Raw genomic sequence first — 22,042 nt, 5'->3', positions numbered from 1 at the left:
TCCCCCTTGTGGAGCTACCTAGCATGCAGATCAGTAGTCAAACTTTTTGCTATGTAAGACCCTATTCCAGCAACACACACAAGCACACGTGTAACTTTAAGTATAGAGGGACTACTCACATGCTTAAAGTAACACATAGTTTTCTGGATATAGGCCTTTGTCTCATGTGAATTGTGTCACATATAAAATATTAAAGAACTTGAATAAAATTTTGAAAAGCATTCTATTTCAATATATCATAGTACATAATATTTTTCTATTTCTCCTTAGTCATTTTTCACATCTGAGACAACTTGCAAGAAAACAGTAGATTTTCTCTCTAAAGCCTTGTCTATAAAACAGTGGAGGTGTACACATTGAAATGCCCCTCCTGCCGATGTAACTCCCCTGCTATGCCGACATAATAAAAACACCACCATGAGAGGAATAGAGCTTATGTCAGTGTAGTTAGGGCAACAGTGTCTGTGTAGACACTGTGTTCTTTACATTGGCTGTTGGCTGTCATTCTTGTCAATTTCACGGCTCCAGCCATGAAATTGACAAGAAAGCTGGCTCTCCGGCTGCTGCCTGGTCTCTGCTCTCAGCCAGGCTGCCACCCAGGCCCTCGGCTTGGGCTGCCAGCCTGGCTCCCTGCTGGGAGCCCTGCTGCCCCCGGGGTCCTGACTCCCTGCTTCCCGCCAGGAGCAGCTGATTGGACTCCAGGCGCAGATCTTCCCGCCAGAGGAGAGAAGCCCTGAGCAGCTTTCCCCCTGTTCCTGGTAGAGAGCGCGGAGACGAAAAGCTCCATGACACTGCCCCCTCCACCCACTCTCAGCTGGGAGCAGGAAGGCGAGAAGCCCCGGATGGCTGCTGGGCCCCTAGTGCGGAGCTGCATGGAGCTGAGAGCCCTGGCTCTCGGCCCCAACACTGCCCCTCTTCAGTCAGTGGAAGCACTCCTGGTGAGGGGACACACCACTGACAGATGGAGGGTAGTGTGGACATCAGCCACCGCAGTAATTAATGTTACGTAGGGTGACCAGCTGTCCCGCTTTTAAAGGGAGAATCCCGTATTTAAGCCCTCCTGAAGGTGTCCCGCCTTTTTCTTAAAAATGGGCAGATTGACCGGTATTTTCTGTCCTCTTCCCACCCATCAGTACTGTTGGTCAGATCTCCGTTCGCCAGCTGCCCACCCACCAGCCGTGAGTGTGTGGGGGGGGGGCGCGGCTCCAGTGGCCGACAATGGGGGCTGGGTGTGCAAGGCTGGTGGCGGGGCAAAGGTGCAGCATGAGGCCGGCTCTCAGCTCTCATCCCCCCGGCACTGGCTGTGTGCTGTGGTGGCTGGTGAGTGTGGGCAGGTGCCAGGCGGTGGCCGATTATGTGTCACCTCTGCTGCTCACCCATCTGCCTTTTATGTGCTTCCCCTCTCGCTGTCCTCTCCCTGCTTTGCCCCTTGGCCCACGCCCTGCTGTTCCTCCATATCCCCTACGGCAGGTCGCGTCCCACTCCCAGTGCTGTGTGGAGAACCAGCTCCTGGCAGGAGCGCTCAGCTCACCAACAGCCTGGCTGGCAGGCTCCTTCCTTCCCCACTGCCTCTGGCTGGGCTGGTGCCCTGGGAAAGCCCAAGGCCCTCCAGCCCGGGACACTGGCCTGGAGGAGCTGAGCCCTGCATGTGCCAAGGCCCAGCACAATGCTGGCATAGGGGAGCCTCTCCTCTCCTCAGCTAAGCTCTGGAGTGGTGGGGAGGAAGCAATTTCCAGCCTGTTCATGTCCTGAACCTGCAGGCTCCACAGCAGCCCCTTTCACCCACCCACCCCCGCTCTGGGTCTGTCCCGGGGGCCCAGCCAGGCATGGAGGGCAGAGAGCACTGGGCAGGGAGGGTTAGGTCTGTCGGTCACCTCCCCTATGTAAGGGCTTGTCTTCACTACCCGCCTGGATCGGTGGGTAGAAATCGATCTCTTGGGGATCGAATTATCACCTCTCATCGGGACGCGACAATCGATCCCCGAATCGATGCGCATACTCCACCAGCCCAGGTAGGAGTAAGCGCCGTTGACGGGGGAGCCGTGGCGGTCGATTTGCCACCGTCCTTACAGCGGGGTAAGTCGGCTTGGATACGTCGAATTCAGCTACGCTATTCGCGTAGCTGAATTTTCATATCTTAAATCAATCCCCTCCCCAGTGTAGACCTAGCCTAAGAGAGGTGTATGGGAGTGTGTGTGTGATCTCTCCGTGTGTGTGTGTGTGTGTGTGTGTGTGTGTGAGAGAGAGAGAGAGAGAGAGAGGGTAGGGGTGCGTGTGTTACCCATCCCTGTGTGAACCCTAAAGCCTTAAAGATAAGAAGGTAAATAAAAAGAATCCAACTACGCAGTATTTCTTTTTAACAGGGGCTCTGTCAACCTGATGTTAATTTGAATGTTTGTACTGCATAGTTTTGATTGATTATCGTTGAACTCACTTGAATATGGGTAATTGTACCAGGCATCCCATATTCAGGGGACTATGGTCACCATACCAATAATGTCTTTTGAGGGAGACTTTCAAAGCTAAAGAATTTTAATGACAGCAGTGGCCTTGGCCCAATAGACCTACTTAGGAGGAACAATATGAGTCTAAAATTAGGCTATAGTTTTCCATCATAAATATTACATTCTTATTTTTTTAAGTGCTCAATTTTTCTGCTGGTGACTGCTTTGGTTTGCATAAAACATTTGAAGGGTACTCTGACCTTTGATTGATTTGAGGAACATTCAAAATGTGTAAAATTAATGTAGACTGAGGGAATAAAAAGAAATATAGAGAACTGTGGTGACTTTTGGTAATATTTATGAAGAAAGTCCTAACATTTCTTTTAGTTTCATTAAACATATTGATTTTTAAGGTTAGATGCACATTATATTACTTCAGTTTTTTCTGTTATTAAAATTACTGTGTCCTATCTTTCATAATGCATTTTATAATTCTGCCTATGCCCCAGAACATTGCCAATCTAAAAATGGATTTCTGAACTACACTTTTAAGGATAAATATTCAGTACAACACATTACTTTAAGGGTGGATTTTAAAAAGGAATCAGCATTGGTTCAGATCTACTCCCACGGAGCTCAGTTGCAAAACTGTCATTGACTTTAGTGCGAGGAGCAGAGTTAAGCCGATACTGAGCACTTTTGAAAATTCCACCTTAAATGTAAAATACTCTTTATTTTTAAAAGGCCAATTAGTAAAACATTTTGGGGGGGGGGAGTTTAAACCTATTATTAATGTAAATGGTTTAATGAATCAAATTGTTTTCAACAAAAACAGTAGTTATCTTGGTTTTAAACATTCCTATGCACTGTTTGTACCCCAAGCACTGCATGTTGAGGCATGAGAACCACTGCATGAACTACTTGTTTATGCAAACAGCAAAAATGGGAAAAAATAATTGAATGTATTAGAGATAAGGAAGGGAATTTGATTTAAAAAAAACCAACCAAATATTGGCTTTTAATCTGACCGGTTCAGTTTTTAATTTATATCAGTTTGAGTACTTTTTCAGTCATATATTTCTTAAAGCAAAACTTCTTCAAAATAACTTTCTTTAGCCCCTTCCCGTTTATAGTATATGCTAATTTTAACTGGAGGGAGGCACACTATAAAATCAACTTAACATAAGACCCTGTGGAACTCCTTGCCTGAGGAGGTTGTGAAGGCTAAGACTATAACATGGTTTAAAAGAGAACTAGGTAAATTCATGGAGGTTAAGTCCATTAATGGCTATTAGCCAGGATGGGTAAGGAATGGTGTCCCTAGCCTCTGTTTGTCAGAGGGTGGAGATGGATGGCAGGAGAGAGATCACTTGATCATTATCTGTTAGGTTCATTCCCTCTGGGGTACTGGTCACTGTCGGGAGACAGGATAATGGGCTGGATGGACCTTTGGTCTGACTCAGTATGGCCATTCTTATGTACTAAATCACTTAGCTGCTTTGGAAATACCACCCAACATGACTATAAGGCATTAACCACAGAATGTTTCATGGCCTATGTGCAATTAGCTAATGTTCTCAGTCCATTTCCTTAGTTCAGGTGTCAACATCATTACAGTTTAAAACTGGCAGTAAGGATTGAGGGCATGATTTAACATCTATTGAAGTCAGTGGAAGTCTTTCCATTGATTTCAACATACTTTGGACCAATCTTTGAATCTTTATGAAGACTGGACTACCCTTTCATCACTAGATGTGGCTCCTCCGGATCAAAGTTGAAGCACATTGATGGGCTAATATGGGGAAGCTTGCACAGCTGATATTTGTAAATAGACTTATGTGTCCATAACTGTTCATCTGTTCACTTTTCACAAGCATAAATCAACTTCTTAAAAAATGACATTGTGGTGCCATGTTCATCCCTAACATTTTTTTCATAAATTGGAAACACACTATGTTTATTTTAAAGCACTAGTATAGAGATTTTTTTCTTTCAGACTGAAAATTAATGTTGGATGAGACACCAGCAGACAATAAATTCCATAGTGCAAATGTGTAGGGAAACAGGGATTTTCTTAAGAGCATTTTCTTAATAACATTCAAAGAAAATGTATGTATACCATCTTTGGAGCCCTTTGTTATAGTTGTGGAAATGCAGCCACTGAAAGCTGTAGCTCCCAAACAATTATTAATATGGTACTGTACCAGTGTGAAGGAGCATCTAAGAGGGAACAAAATATAAATAAGGATATTCTCTTTTTATATTTTGCAGATATCTTGTTGAAGCTGAACATGTTCTCGCATCTCCACTGTTGACGTCTAGCGCAGAATAGATATTCCAGACAGAATCAATAGATCCATTTGCAGTAGGACCATCATACATTAATACAAGATGGAAGACACATACAAAGACAGGACTTCATTAGTGAAAGGGGCTAAGGACATTGCCAAGGAGGTGAAGAGACAAACTGTAAAGAAGGTGAATAAAACGGTAGACAAAGTTCAGGATGGGTATACGCAGAGATCCTACAAACAATTCAAGGATGAGGAAGATGATGAAGACTACTATACACAAGGAGGAAATTATGATGGAGAAGCCAATGATGATGAAGGGTCAAGTGAAGCAACTGAAGGGCATGATGAAGATGATGAGATTTACGAGGGGGAATATCAGGGAATCCCAAACATAGGGCAAGGCAAGGATGGAATAGTGGCCCTGCAGCAGCCCATCCATGATGAATATAAGGACCGTCATGAACTGGAAACAGAAAGGAAAGCTGATGAAGAGGAGCTAGCGCAGCAGTATGAGCTGATTATACAAGAGTGCGGACATGGCCGTTTTCAGTGGGCCCTCTTCTTTGTTCTTGGAATGGCACTAATGGCTGATGGGGTAGAGGTTTTTGTGGTTGGATTTGTGTTGCCCAGTGCTGAGACAGACATGTGCATACCCAATTCTGGATCAGGATGGCTAGGTGAGTCAAATCTATATATTTCTACTGTATGACAAATTACATTTGTAGTCTGTCTACTTATTATTTTGTCAACACTAATGCTTGTTAAGAAAAATAATTTTTTTCTTCTATTAAATGTGACTTTGCAAGTCACTAAATGTATTAAATGGCTGAAATGCATTTAATGAAAACAGTAATTTTTTAAATTTTTTTTTGTTTTTTACGGTCAGTCAACAAAAGTAGCTACACAAATACTGTTGAGATAGTCCTGGGTGTTTTCTTTTTCTCTGTAGTCTAAGGGCTTGTCTTCAGGATTTTCTGCATGGCAAGCGGGGTGTAAATCTACAGTCCACTAGCTTGCCACACAGTAACTGGCTATGTGGATCTTTCGTCAGCACAATAGAAGATCTGTAATGCGCTTTGACCTACTGTTGTTTGAAATTTTGCTTTCAATTACAGCAATAGACATCCAGAAGAACTATATTAAAAATGTGATCTGATGAGTGAAGCTATTCTGGATTTACCCTGGCGTAAATGAGTAGACTGTGACCCTACAGTGTTAAAATTATTTGTTTCTTTTATCTTTATAGCGCATGGTTTTGTTGGAACTCTCTCATTTTCACGTTAGCTCAGTTTTGCTACTGTTTTAATTCTTGTCCCTTTGTTCCTGACTGTTTTGGAACTATCTGAATTTCCTAAATGTTCAGCATGTAAAAATTAGACTATCCTACAAAATTTAAGTAATGACAGAAGCTGTCTTACTAAGGTATTTAGCCTATTTCAGATGGAATTCTCTACATTGACGCCAATAGTTTACTCGCTAGGTTTTTATACAGTAAATCAGATTCTGTTCTCATTTACACCCGTGCACCCTGACTGGCTTCTTTAGGGATGCAGGGATATAACTGAGGGCAGAATTTGCACCAATAAGCATCCTTTAAGATAGTCTTTGCTTTTATATTAGTTGAAGGCTCATATACTTTGTTGCTAGAGACAAAAGACATTAGTTATTTGTGTGGTGCTAAGATTAGTCTTTCATCAAAATTAATGAAGATATCTAATTGATGACCGAGATAGATGGCTGAATTCATACAACAGAGCAAGCTACCTGGCTTCTTCCATAGCAGCTAATTCCAGCTGATACTTCTCTACCAAAGAGGTCATGCTGCCTATATCGTCTCCTCCTGGGGCTCTATTTCACACCTTGGCAGGAGGTGTTGCCATGACGGGAAGGTCCACTTTTATTACAGCCTCAGTCATCGTTCCCTTCTCCCAAATGCTAATACAACCCTGCCATTCCCTATGGGTTCCCACATTTTGAGCATGTTGCCCAGCAGCCAATTCTGGCTTTATTTCTTCCCTCCACTCAATCACAGTAGAGGTTGCTGTGACCATCATCACCCCCACGTGTTTCCCTGACCACTGGTAGCTGGGGCTGATGTATTTCTGTAACATACAGACTGTCTCCCCTCTTGACTGCCCATCTCTTTGTTTCTCTCTTTTGGTCTTCAGGGATTTTCCCTTCCCACCAACTTCATTATGGAAGGACATACCCTTTTACTGTGTCCTGTCTCTCCGCTCTAAAATGTTTGGGTGGACCCTTACTCTGGGACCTTACCCTCCCATGCTTCTATTTTTTCTTATATGTCCCCATACAGTATTCATACTGCTTCCTGCGGCACTCAAATCTTCTGTGCCCTTATCTGCCACATCAGAAACACGCACAGAGATTACTCTCATGTAGGAGGCAGTGGTCTCCCTGCCAGGACTGCTAGGCCCCAAACCCCACCATCTGTACCTTCCACTGCATGTCCCACTCTGCCTTCTGCAGCTGCCATTGTTCCTGCAGAAGAACTGCCTATGTAGATTGCAGTTGTTCAGACATCAGATGAACAGCTTCCTCCAATTGCTGCACTGTTACCACGTCCTTCCTTAATAATAGATGACTGTCAAATCCTGCCAACTATACCAGTTGTAGTGGACTGGCCACCTCTTCTGTGACTCTGCATGGCCTAGGGTCGTGCTACAGGCAGCCTGCCTCAGTTCCCCCTCTTGGACTGTTCAAGAAACATAGACTCTTTTTTGTTCATTCCCATCCCTTCTTGAGTTGTGCACTATTAACTTTATTTTGAATGTTTGTTCATTTTTCAAGTCCAGCCAAAAGTTCACACAAACAAAAGCTTCTCTTTCTCCTCCCAGGACTTCCTGCCTGGGGCCTTTCCTGCTTTGGCAGGCCACTTTCAGCCCTACCTGGCTGAAGTTTGAGCCCTAACTGTCAGGACTCTTTGCTAGAGCCTGCGCACTCTTGGCGGTCTCTAATCCCTGAGCATTGCCTTCTTCTGCTGCTCTTCATAGGGCAGTCATCCTGATCTCTGCTGGGTGTGGCTCATTCTGCACTCAAGGTTGGCTACACTGTTTCAGTGGAATTAAAATGATTTCTGGCAAATCTTAACTAAGATTCATTACAGAAATGTGTATGAATTTATTCCTCAGAAATTATGTAAATTGAAACCTTGTTTGTAAAGTTAAGAAAACAGAACACACTTAATACTTAGATAGTTATATAGTAGTCTCACGCCTCAAATATGGAAATTACAATAAATGTTCCTGTATCTTTTTGTAGTAACAATATTAGATTCTGTGTTATAAAATATTTATTTGGTAATACCTCTTTAAAAGATTAACACACACAAGCAAGGAAAATCAGAATTAAGCCTGCCATTGCAGCCTTACCTTCCCCTAATATGTACCAATGACACTGTGACACCTTGGGTTATCATAGCTATAGGGCCCACAAAAACATAGTGATATTACCTGCCCCCTAGCAAAATGCAAGTGCTGTAGATTGCAATACTACAATACAAGTGGTGAACATTATATTTATATCCATTATATACACAGCCTGCATAGATGGAATAACTATATCCCCAGTAATATGTAGTATTCTTCAATATCATGAGACTCTGTGGCAGAAGCATTTTAATGGCATCATAACTGGGCCTTCACAGACATGCATTTCCATTATTTTGCTGTTATAAATTCACATCATGATCACATCCTAACTGGGTCTTTTTAGACAGACCTTAAAATTGTTTTACTATTATAATTTCATAACTTAATGGGATTATTAATGTTGTTAGGATTCTAAAGTTATGGCACCAGGGCTAAAAGTTGATGCAATTATTAGGAAGAAGATCTAAGAAATCCAACATATTCGTTAGACTCTAATTTCTGTAGAAATGTTTTCAATGATTTTCTTTCCATTGCCAAGTAGGTAGAAACTTATGTTTCTTGGAATTGCACTCAGTGCGGGAGCAGATACACTCAAGCCGATGTACTAAAAATATTTTCCCTTGAGGCAAAGCCTTCTCCTGGGAGTTCAAAAAAACAAGAAAAATACAATGTTTTCTACTGACTCTAAGGATAAAAAGATGTCAATCTGTTTCCCACTGAATGCTTCCTGACTACTTTAGCAAAATCACAATGGAATTGCCTTCCTTGTAGATTCAAACAGAACATCTTAGCCTCAGTTTATGAGATCATTCAAAGGGAGAAAGTGTACTAGCCTGCCTTATGGGCAGTCTTATTGTGATTTTGCTAAATTCAAGCTGGTGGACTGAGACCAACATAGTGAGGGGCAGAGAGAAGGAGGGGCCATGATATCACCTCAAGATGATGTATAAAGCCCAAGTATCACACACAATATCATGTAGTCAGTTTATGTGAGATCTCATGCTTTTCATTGTAAGGGGGAGAATAGAAAGAGATGACTCATGAAGGAGGAAACCATTGTTTAGTTACACATACTGTGATTCATTGATTATAATTTATTATCGGAGGAGCTGATGGCAACCATTTATGTTTACGGTGCCTAACACTTTCTGTTATAAAAGATTCTGATGACCTTTTTTGAGAAGCTCTCACACCTCCAGTGTTTGCAGCAGTTCTTCGTAATTTGGCAGGGAGAAAGCCTTCGGACTAGAGAAGTGCCTTCTCTTTGTTCCAGGAAATTCCATTCATGTTTAGCTGTTATAAACTGTTGACAATTGCCATTTCCAAGTGCATGCTTCCTTTGTCAGCAAAAATGTTGGTAGCTTTTCAAAATAATAATTAAACATGAACATTCTAAAGAAATGGGCCCATGCTGACACTGCCACCTCCACAGCCACAGACACTGCACTGAAAATCCTGAAAACAGACAACTTGCTGCTGTCAGAGGAACTGTAGTGTGGAGTGGAAGAGGCGAGAGCCAGGTCATGCTCCCCTTAGCCCCGTCAAGTGGCACTACATGGGACAGGAGTCCACAATCTCCTTCAGCAGGTAAAAGAGGGAGCCAGTCTGAGCTCCCCCTGACCAAATGCTGGATCCAGTACCTGGTGCTAGCAGTCCATTTTCCCCTGCTAGGGTACACCTTTCTCTTGCTACAAGCTAATGTCTGTAGCTCAAGCTAAGTTGCAGTGCTGAAGGCCTAGAATTCAAATCTTACTCATGTACATAATAGAATTAGTGTTTACCTTTTTCCTTAAAAGCCCTATAAACTACTTACAAAAAAACCCTATATTAAAAGAGTGTTACATAGATTGCAAAGTCAAGTACATGAATGTTAGAAAATGCAAGAATTTATGTTGCCCATTTGACCTTAACATGGCTCCCATGTGCCTATGAATTATGATAGTCTTTAATTATACACTATTTTTTTCTACAGGGTCAATCTCCCCGTCGTCTCATTCAATGTCTAGGTAGTTCTTCAATATTTTTTTTATCCTCATCACTCAGTGTGTGGCCACTTCCTTATTTACTGCACACCATCCAAAGCAAATAATACAGAATTATTAATTTCTCATGGGTGTCCATCAGACTAGTATCTAAGTGCCTCACAAATGCTAATGAATTTATGTCTACATCTGCCCAGTGAAAAAGGAGGTTTTGGGAGGGGTGTTTTTGTTTGTTTGTTTGTTTGTTTACTGATGAGGCCATTCAGTGGATCAGGCAGAGCTAAGATTAACACTAAATATCTCCTGACTCCCAACACTGTGCTCATTTCCCCCATACCATGCTGTCTTACTGCCAGAGGAACTGACCATCTACCACTATTAATAAATGAATTGAAATGTATGCTCATCACTTAAATCAAGCCCCATGTGTATCAAGTTGGACAGCAAAAATATGAGGAGCTCAAAACTAGTGGCCATCTGCCAAAATATTGGTTAAGTGGGTAGCTCAGTAACATACAGGAAGGCCACGTCAGAGGCAGGGATAGATTAAGTTCTCCTGTGTGGTATTCATCTATCTTACCACAAATGCATCATATCTCTTCATGTGGTGCCCTGCCTCTTTCACTATACACCTTCAGATTTTTAGACAAATGAGACTGAATCCTAGAAACAGCCTCCTTCACTCCACAGCCGTGATTCTTCCCAAGAGCAGGTTCATCCTATGCACTGACTGAAGCAGGACTCCTGTGGAAAAAATAGCATATGATCATGTAATTAAAGACTGTGTCATAATGCATATACACAAGGGGACAGTTTTAAGCTTCATGGACAATCTAAATTCTGGCATTTTCTAATTTTTGAATGCTTGACTTTGCAAACTTAATGTTTTTAATGTCATTTTTGTATGTATATTAATGTAGATGCAGACGTATTTTCAATGGATCACATTCACAGCTCAGTGGTAAGTCAGTGCCTTTAATGGGAGTTGTGTCCCTTTTACTCCAGGGATGAATTGATCCTAATATTTTAGGGTATAAGATACTGTGAAAATGTATTTGTTATTCAGTTATATAGTGCTGTTTATGTACCCTTCCCTGCATACAGTGTAAATGTGCCAAATAAAATGAGTCTTTGCCCCAAAGAGATTAGAGAAACAATTCCATACAATACAAAGCAATATATGGGACAACAAACACACAGTTTGAAGTAGAGCTTCATGGAACAGGTATGTTTTCAGGACATTTGGTTTTTTTAAAGGAGGAGAATACCAGATTTCAGGCATTTCAAAGTCTCAGGGGCAGAGTGAAAAAGCGCATAAAGTTGGAAGTGAGTAAAAGAAGCAAAAGTGAGTGGTGAAAAGACAAGTTAGGGTGGAGGGAAGAGAATGGTAGGGGATATATCACAGGTGGGAGTAAGTGTTATGCAGAGCCTTGAAGTCAGGATCAGTAGCTTAGCATTGATGTGGAAGAAAAGGAGAAACCAGAAAAGGGACAGAGTGGTAGGAAGGGAATAACCTTGATACCTTCTTTTGGGATAGGCTGGAATTCTTTCCATACCAGCCTTACTTTCAAGTTAGTCTTTTTTTTTTAAGAAAAAATATTTTGTAAAATGTTAAAAAAATATCTTATAGTTCCAGCTGTTCTATAATAGTAAGAAGTTTTCAGTGTTAGTCAGTTCCATACTCTTATATTGCTAGAATTGGAAAGTTTTAAAAAAACAACAACCTCAAATTGTAATATACGTATATAAAATGCTGAGTTTACTAGTTTACTATCTTAGATAAAAGAATTGACCTGATCATTCACCCATAGGAGAGCCTGTTTTTGCAGTTCTGCACCCCTAACAGGCTTGGATAAGCATCCAGAAGTTTGGTATCAGGGGGTAGCCGTGTTAGTCTGTATCTACAAAAACAACAAGGAGTCTGGTGGCACCTTAAAGACTAACAGATTTATTTGGGCATAAGCTTTCGTGAGTAAAAACCTCACTTCTTCGGATGCATAGAGTGAAAGCTACAGATGCAGGCATTATATACTGACACATGGAGAGCAGGGAGTTACTTCACAAGTGGAGAACCAGTGTCGACCGTCAGGAGGAGTCCACGCAGAGTTCTTCTTCTTGTAGTGTTGGTAGGAGGGTTCCTGTGGGTCAGTGCACTGTTCAGTGGTGCGTTGAAAATATTCCTTGAGTCGGAGCCCACGAACATGATACAGTTCTGCGGTGATCTGGAAGCCTACTTCCGTCGTCTCCTCCTGACGGTCGAAATGACAGACTGGACCTCTACATAGAGTGTTTCCGCAGACATGCACAGGCTGAAATTGTGGACAAACAACATCACTTGTCCCATAACCTCAGCCGTACAGAACGCAATGCCATCCACAGCCTCAGAAACAACTCTGACATTATCATCAAAGGGGCTGACAAAGGAGGTGCTGTAGTCATAATGAACAGGTCAGATTATGAACAGGAGGCTGCCAGGCAACTCTCCAAGACCACATTCTACAGGCCACTATCCTCTGATCCTACTGAGGAATACCAAAAGAAACTATACCATCTGCTCAAGAAACTCTCAGCTATAGTACGGGAACAAATCTACATGGACACACCCCCAGAACCCCGACCAGGGGTATTCTATCTGCTACCCAAGATCCATAAACCCGGAAACCCTGGACGCCCCATCATCTCAGGCATTGGCACTCTGACAGCAGGATTATCTGGCTATTTGGACACTCTCCTCAGACCCTATGCTACCAGCACTCCCAGCTATCTTCGAGACACCACCGACTTCCTGAGGAAACTACAGTGCATTGACGTTCTTCCTGAAAACACCATCCTGGCCACCATGGATGTAGAAGCACTTTATACCAATATTCCACATGAGGATGGACTACAAGCTGTCAGGAACAGTATCCCTGATGAGGCCACAGCAAGCCTGGTGGCTGAGCTTTGTGACTTTGTCCTCACCCACAACCACTTCAGATTTGGGGACAACTTATACCTTCAAGTCAGTGGCACTGCTATGGGTACCCGCATGGCCCCACAGTATGCCAACATTTTTATGGCTGACTTAGAACAACGCTTCCTCAGCTCTCGTCCCCTAGTGCCCCTCCTCTACTTGCGCTACATTGATGACATCTTCATCATATGGACCCACGGAAAGGAGGCCCTTGAAGAATTCCACCTGGACTTCAACAATTTCCACCCCACCATCAACCTCAGCCTGGACCAGTCCACACAAGAGATCCACTTCCTGGACACTACAGTACAAATAAGTGATGGTCACATAAACACCACCCTATACCGGAAACCTACTGACCGCTATACGTACCTACATGCCTCCAGCTTCCATCCAAGACACATCACACGATCCATTGTCTACAGCCAAGCCCTAAGATACAACCGAATTTGCTCCAACCCCTCAGACAGAGACAAACACCTACAAGATCTTTATCAAGCATTCGTAAAACTACAATACCCACCTGGGGAAGTGAGGAAACAGATTGACAGAGCAAGACGGGTACCCAGAAATCACCTACTACAGGACAGGCCCAACAAGGACAATAACAGAACACCACTGGCCATCACATACAGCCCCCAGCTAAAACCTCTCCAGCGCATTATCCACGATCTACAACCTATCCTGGAAAATGATCCCTCACTCTCACAGACCTTGGGAGGCAGGCCAGTCCTCGCTTACATTCAACCCCCCAACCTGAAGCAAATACTCACCAGCAACTATACACCACACCACAGAAACACCAACCCAGGAACCTATCCCTGTAGCAAACCTCGTTGCCTACTCTGTCCCCATATCTACTCTGGCAACAGCATCAGAGGACCCAGCCACATCAGCCACACCATCAGGGGCTCATTCACCTGCACATCCACTAATGTCATATATGCCATCATGTGCCAGCAATGCCCCTCTGCCATGTACATTGGCCAAACCGGACTGTCCCTCCGCAAAAGAATAAATGGACACAAATCGGACATCAGGAATGGTAACATATACAAGCCAGTAAGTGAACACTTCAGTCTCCCTGGTCATTCTATTACAGATTTAAAAGTCACTGTCATTGAACAAAAAAACTTCAGAAACAGACTTCAAAGAGAAACAGCAGAACTAAAATTCATTTGCAAATTCAACACCATTAATCTGGGCTTGAATAGGGATTGGGAGTGGCTGGCTCACTACAGAAGCAGCTTTTCCTCTCCTGGAATTGACAGCTCCTCATCTATTATTGGGAGTGGACTACATCCACCCTGATTGAATTGGCCCTGTCAACACTGGTTCTCCACTTGTGAAGTAACTCCCTGCTCTCCATGTGTCAGTATATAATGCCTGCATCTGTAGCTTTCACTCTATGCATCCGAAGAAGTGAGGTTTTTACTCACGAAAGCTTATGCCCAAATAAATCTGTTAGTCTTTAAGGTGCCACCAGACTCCTTGTTGTTTTTATCCAGAAGTTTACTTGCTTAATTAAATGAGATATCCAAACCCTCTGAGAAGCCATTGCTGATGACTTATTCATGGACAAGGCAGATCTCATAGTTGATTGTCCACAAGAAAATATGACTGGCCCAATTTTTCTGTAGCCAAAAGGAGTGCGTTTGTATTTTTTTAAGTTGAATCTGTTTTGGAGGCTGGTCTTGTGGTTAAGGAACAAGAGTGAGATCTGCGAGATCTTACGAGATCTGCGATCTGTTCCTATTTCTGCCACAGACTACTTGTATGGCCTTGCATAAGTCTCTTCATCACTGTGTGCTCTGTTTCCTTATTGGTAAAATGGGGGTAATATTTCCCTGCCTCACGTGGGTGCTGGGAGTGTAAACCCATTAATATCTGTGAGGTGCACAGATACATCAATGATTAGCACTACAGAAATCTCTCAACGAAATTACAAGCTATAGTAGTAATCACACTAGAACGTGAAAATCCGAGGCATATGGACTGACTGGTACATCTGATCTGAAATAAAAACATGAATGCTGGCCTGTGACCTCAGTTTCTTTGTAAATGGCACAAAATAATAGCAGCACTTCTTATTGCCTGTGGGCAGATCCATTCAATAGCATGTACCCTGAAACAGGTGTCAGACCAGTTGTCATGTTTAGTTTCTGGTAGGATGTGCTGCTCAGTGAATTCACAAGAGTTTGGTCAGCAGCTCATCAAATAAGCAGTAAATAGTTCCATTTTGCTTGACCAGCTTTGGTTTTTGTTTGTCCAAGGCTGCTGTCTGACAACTAGGATTTTTCCTAACTTGCCTCTGAACTTTTTTACAACTGCCTAATATACTTTCCTCTCTCTTTTTTCTCCTGGAGATAATTTTTTTTCTTCCTTGATGGTCTGAAGCATCATTGCTGTTATCACCAGTATCAGCATAAATCTAAGAATACAGTTTGTTTAGTTGTGTCCCTTTTACTGGCTGGATTGCAGCAGCACATCAAAAAACATTAAGGGCTAGATTATCCCTGGCCCTTGTGAGGGTGAGCAGCAGAAGAGGGCTCAAGGAGCTTTCTTCGCATAAGGGGACCCTCACAAGGACTAAGGGCAAATCATAGTCTCTGTGCTCAGAATAACAGTAGAGATTGAAGAAGAAAAAGATCTGGTGAAGTTCCAGAAGGGTATTCCCCACCCCATTAGAATTTGTAAGGTAGCTCATTGCGTGTTACTTTCCACTACAGTAACTGACTTACTTATATAAAAGCACACTTGCACGTGTGAGAAATGATAAAACATTTCCGTGCTTTTTAATTTTCTATTTTTTTAATCTTTGAAAGAGGCAACAATGTGTGGGGGAAATGGGTCTGCACTATGGCAGTGTCTTCAAGGCTTTTGACGACAGCGGATCACCAGAGAGAAATAATTTATTTTTTCTTTGCATGACAGATATCTAACTGAATTCCATAGAGACTGAAAAAGTCACCAAAAATGTCTTCACTGACGGTAATTTATGGAAATAAAACAAACAGCCCCAAAATGCTGTAGAAAGATATTATGCATCTCTGAGGATTCAGAGGTTCAAATTGCACTATAGGCCTGCATCCAAAACCAATTTTCCAAGCATAATAAGTTTAGCTTCTCTTTGCTCTATTGCCCAATTGTTGTTTTCACTGTGTTGAAAGGTTAATGCTATTCAGAATGAATCCTGGTGTTGTTTAAAGGTTAATTACACTTCAGCTGATGTAGTAGTAGAATTTCTGATTTTTTTCTAAGGAACACAAAGTTATGGTTAAATGTTTTCTTTCAATCTGTAATCACAGAGAATACTTTATATTTAAAGAATAAGGTGAAGAGTTATATAAGCGTAAATGATGTAGGGTTGACTAAGTCACAGGATCTTTCTCTCTCTCTCTGAGTGGGTGTCTCATTATTTATATTTGTCCACATGTATTCTGTTCCCACATCCACAGTTGCAAACTACTAGCCTGCTTTGCAAGGTGTTGAAACATGTGACCTGTCTTTTGCAGATTCTGTTTAATTCTTACTGTTACCTGGTGAGATGAAGTGTGGTCTGTTGAAAGATTTTTCTGTGAGCATCTTAGATTTCTTTGCAGCATTTGCTGTGATCAAAAATCTAAGATAAAATACCATTCAGCTGCTTATGGAAGGGCTTTTTTCTTCTTTTTGTTTTTAAAGTATTCTGAGTTATTTAATGAGGGTGACATGCTATAACCAACATGATCAGTTATTTTCATTGACTTCTGTTACTATGATTTTTAATTTTCTAGTTCTGTACTAGAATTCAGAATTGTAAAGTGGAGAACTCTCTCACTCAACTTGTGCCAAGCTTCTATCATCCTTGGATGATTTGTAGGCATCCTAATGATTCATACATGAGGGTAAATGCAACCATAAGGAGATAATAGTGCTGGGATTGGGAAGGTGAACATCCAAGGAGAGTTTACTTGAGTCATCAAGGTGTTTACTGAAACCTCACAAATTCAGAATCAGATATTACCTTGACTTAATGTCTTCCCCAAAGCTCATCAGAAGGTACTTGAATTAAACAGGGTATTCTCAAGAGTGAGGTTCAAAAGTGTGTGAGAAGGTTCTAAACAGATCTTGGAGGTCAGAGACACTCTGACTCCATTTTGCGACCAACAGGACAAGATGTCGGAGACTTTCCTTAGATTAGGATTTAAAGATGTGATGTTAGTCCGTGTTAGCTAGCTCAATATAACTAATACCTTCAGGGGCAGCCCATCCATATAGGTGAACTAGGGGGTTGCCTAGGGTGCCAAATTCAAGGGGGAAAAAAATCAAATAAAAAAACAAAAAACCAAACATGTCATTATTTCAATTCCCATGCGCATACGGAGGGAATATGAATTATAATTCATTTCTCTACATTTCTGAGAATTTATTATGTCATATTTTTTATTTATTGCAAAAATAAAGAATATTTTAGCAAAAAAAATATTTCAATTTGCGACGTAAGGTCAAGATGACCCACTCCGCAGTTGTGATAAGCAATAACTCAGCCACAATGAAACACATCCGCCAGCGGCAAGAGCTGCAATGCTAGTGACACCTAACTCGAATACACATCAAGGTTGCGTAGCCGGAAATTCATGTAGAGCGGAGATATCCTGAGTTGATACATGTCAAACAGTCATTTTAACGCACGTCGCCGGTCGATGGTTAAGAATCGAGCGAATACTGTGGAAAATTGTGTTTCTTGGTGCCAAAGAATAAAGAATAACGTCTTTCAGCATTATAAATCCACAATATGAGTATCTTTAAGAGTTCTTAAACCTTAGCATTATTATCGGGATGTATAATTATGAACTTTTCTTTGTTGTAACTGGTTCACATGTAATAAATAAGGTCCATAAAAGAAAAGTAACAGCATTAATGCTTAATAGACTATGAAAGAGATGACGTCACACTGTAAGCAAGTAGCTGTGAGGAAGGGGATTATTTTCCAAACAACCGGTGTCCGGTTATAACGTTGAAAAAGGTCATTTTGTTTCTGTGTAAATGCTATAACTAACTGTTTTAATAGGTAACTGTGTGTATGTTACCAAACATTGAACCTTTAAGCAGTGAAAAGATGTGTTGGGATGGTTGCAATGTGGTTTAAATCACCAGCCATCTGATGTGTCAGCCATCCTTAACGCTATAATGCTTGCAGTCGGGAGCACAGTACATAACAATATTCAAATGCCCCATGGCAGAAAGAGGAAAAAGAAAACCCTCGGGAGCTGAGTATCGTAAATGAAAGGCTGAGAAGGAAAAGGACCAAGCAAAACAGCAGGGATCCTTCCTGAAATATCTTCTCTTTAATCCAAATAAAGATGGAAGCAGTTCACAGCATCCAGATCAAGGAATTTTACTTGGAGAGGTTAGCTTACATCCACAAAAAAGCAGTTTGGAAACTCAAAATGACGGAAACTTACTTGTAGATGAAGGCAGCTCACAACATCTTCATGGCCCAGATGTGATGACAGTGTGTGGCAAATTCTTGTGGAACATGGACCTGAACAAGTTCATGAATTTCCCTTCCCTAAGGATGGAAATAAAAGAAAATTCTCTGCTCAGCATTGCAAGAGGAAACTCATTAATGGAGAGGAAATTCATCGAAACTGGTTACAATATTCAGTGTCGAAGGACTCCGTGTTTTGCTTTTGCTGCAGGTTGTTTAAAAATCAAGCAGTTGTACATCACTTACTGAAAATGGTTCGAAGGACTGGAAAAACATATCTTCAATTCTCTCTTCACATGAAAGAAATACAGAACATTTGGAATATTTTCAAAATTGGAAAGAACTTGAATTATGATTGAAAAAAGGGAAAACTATCGATGAAGAAAATTTACGTGTGATCAAGGAAAAAGAAGAATATTGGCAACAAATATTAGAGCGTCTGATTACTTTAGTGAGAGTTCTTGGTGGGCAAAATTTAGCATTCTGTGGCCATGGTAGAAATAAAAAATTATACACTCCAGGTAATGGAAACTTTTTAAAATTTGTTGAATATCTAGCTTTGTTTGATCCAGTCATGAAGGAGCATCTATGTAAAATAACTGATCATGAAACACAGGTTCATTACTTAGGAATAAATATGCAGAATGAACTGATTCAAATCCTAGCAAATGCCATTAAAAAAATTGTAAAAGCTGCCCATTCTGCAAAATACTTTTCAATAATACTGGACAGTACACCATATGTGAGTCATGTTGAACCAATGATGATTGTCATTCGTTTTGTGGCTGTGGAAAAGTCTGCAGATGAAGATAATGTTGAAGTGCTCATAAAGGAACATTTTTTGGGTTTCGTATCACTGAAGGAGACACCTGGAGCATTTATGATTGAAACTATGCTACAAGAGCTTGAAACAATGTCATTATCTGTTGAAAACTTACTTGGCCAAGGCTATGATAATGGGAGTAATATGAAGGGTAAAGACAATGGTGTGCAAAGGAGAATGATGGAAATCAATCCTAGGGCCTTTTTCGTTCCTTGCAGTGCGCATTCTCTGAATTTCATTGTCAATGATGCTGCTAGATGCTGTTTGAAGGCAAGCAGTTTCTTTGACCTGGTGCAACATGTTTATGTGTTTTTCTCAGGCTCAACACACCGTTGGGAGATTCTGACTCGCCATGTGAATTCTCTAACTGTGAAACCACTTAGTCAGACAAGATGGAAGAGTTGCACTGATGCTTTGAAGCCTCTTCGCTATGAACTTGGAAACATTTATGATGCCCTAATTGAAATTTCTGATGATACTACCTTTACTGGATCATCTGGCAATATGGCCCATTCAGATGCAGAAGCTCTTGCAAATGGCCTTTCCAAGTTCAAATTTGTGACTTCACTCATTTTGTGGTATAATATCCTTTTAGAGATTAACCTTTTAGAGAGTAAGCAGCTTCAGGAAAAGAACTTGAACATACATTCTGCTATTCAAAAACTGCAGCAAACTAAAAATATTCTGGAGGAATTCAAAAGTGATGAAGTGTTTGAAAGAACACTGGTAGATTCTCTCAAGATTGCTGAAGAAATAGACTTTCCGACAGAATTTGACCCAGAGCCAGTTCGCATTCGGTAAAAGAAACAGCAGTTTTCGTATGAAGGACGAGACACACCCATTCAAAACCCAAAACAAAGGTTCAAAGTGAATTTCTACTTCGCAGTCCTCGGTACTGCTATTCACTCGGTTGACGAAAGATTTCAACAGATGCAGCAGCTAGAGTCAGTATTTGGCTTTCAAAATTATATCTACCACTTGCAAAAGAAAACAGCAAAACAGATAAGAGAATTTTGTATAAAACTGGAGTTGGCATTGACTCATGAAAATTCAAAAGACATTGATGCTACAGATTTGTGTAGTGAGCTTCAGGCTTTTTCAAGATGACTTAAGAAACATTCCACTCCTGAAGAAGTACTGAAGTTTGTTTGTGAAAATAAACTCAGTTTTCCAAACATTTTTATAGCTCTACGCATTCTTTTAACTTTGCCAGTTTCCGTAACTAGTGGGGAACGTAGCTTCTCAAAGTTAAAATTGATAAAAACATATCTGCGGTCAACGATGGTGCAAGAGAGACTTGTTACAACGTCAATAGAGCATGAAATAGCTGGAAAACTGGATCTAAAAGAACTAGTGACTGAATTTTCAAAACTTAAAGCAAGAAAAGTCATGTTTTAAGAGCACAGAGTGTTTTTTATTCGGAGTGTTTTGTAAATACAGGTTAAAGTTAATTGAAGAGTTTTCTTATTTCTTTCTATATTGGATGTGGTGGTAATGGCAGTTAAAGCAGGATAGCGTAATGGATGATTTTGGATTTGTAATAATAAAAATTATAATTAACATTTTAATGCATTTTTATTTGAAATCAGACTGAAATATCATCTAGCCGTCCTGTACAAATCTATTCTGAAAATTTCGTGTCTCTATTTTATCTGATCTCAGAAACATTGGTTGGACAGACGGATGGATGGACAAACCGAATAATTAAGCCTCTGTTTAAAAAAAATGCTTAAAAAACATTAAAAGGAAAAAAGGGGCAAAATGTTTCCCAGTTTACCAAAACCTCAGCCTAGATCTCCCCCCCCTTGGGGTTTGGGGGTGCCGATTGCATGGTTTGCCTGGGGCACCAGTTGCTGGCAGCTAGTCTAGGGCCACCCCTGAATACCTTCTAAAACTCTAGTCAGGACAAGTTGTACTTTAGCATATGTTAAACATGATCTAACATAATTCTAGTCCAGAAAAATCCTGGCTTCATTGTGAAAGGATAGGCTGCCCAGGGGACAAAGTGGCAGGTCAGAAGTGGCTACAATCTCTTCTAAAATAACAGATAATTAGGTTTATTGAGAATCTTCTGTACTTTTTCTATAGTTTAAGCAAGTGTTAGCATCCCAGCCCTTAGTTATTTAACAATCTAACCTAATTTTATTTTCTGTGTTTACTGAATAAAATAAAATTTTCTTTGGTTATTTAAGGAAACAATTGTCTGTGACCTTTAGAAGAGTTCATTATTTATTACTTATGTACAGTCATAGATATGCATGGTGCTTTGCAGAGGAAAAATAAAATAAGCTAAGAACAACAAGGGGAGACAACTACATAGGATTGTGATGGGGAAAGACAACATAAAAATCAGGTCAGTTCAGCTCTTACTACATACATCTTTATGGTTTGCAGTTTCTTAGTTACTTGTCTTCATTTCAAAGGGTATTGACTTTGAACTCATTGGCCTGACAGACAAAGGCTGACTTAATGAAGATCTACCACATAAAATTGTGCTGCCAGCAGCAGGGACACAGCCCAAGAGAGTTAGACCAATTCAACCTTTGACAGCTGCTTTAGGTCTAATTAATACAAAGATGCTGCTAATGAGGTCACACAGTTTTTCTTGCTCCCATCACTAGTAATATTAAATTTAATCCAGCTGAAAAAGTTGCTTTAAAAAAAGCTGCTTTGCTGCCATTCAG

The 22,042-nt window shown here is 41.0% G+C and overlaps 1 protein-coding gene across 4 annotated transcripts in view; it reads left to right on the top strand.

The window, feature by feature from the left end:
• Nucleotides 1-22,042, top strand: part of SV2C (synaptic vesicle glycoprotein 2C) — a 183,032-nt gene that overhangs the window by 32,375 nt on the left and 128,615 nt on the right. For 3 of the 4 annotated variants that reach the window (XM_034773883.1, XM_034773884.1, XM_034773885.1), the window contains one exon: nt 4,716-5,415. In XM_034773883.1, the coding sequence (XP_034629774.1) occupies nt 4,836-5,415 (580 nt within the window). In that variant the 5' untranslated portion in view covers nt 4,716-4,835. Of the gene's footprint in view, nt 1-4,715; nt 5,416-22,042 lie in introns of those variants that run through there. The other variant, XM_034773886.1, reaches the window with a different exon arrangement.

This window comes from Trachemys scripta, chromosome 6 (assembly GCF_013100865.1).
Source record: "Trachemys scripta elegans isolate TJP31775 chromosome 6, CAS_Tse_1.0, whole genome shotgun sequence".
Lineage (NCBI taxonomy): Eukaryota > Metazoa > Chordata > Testudines > Emydidae > Trachemys > Trachemys scripta.
The sequence above is the reverse complement of the archived record's forward strand: the minus strand, read 5'-3'. Positions and strand labels throughout refer to the sequence as shown.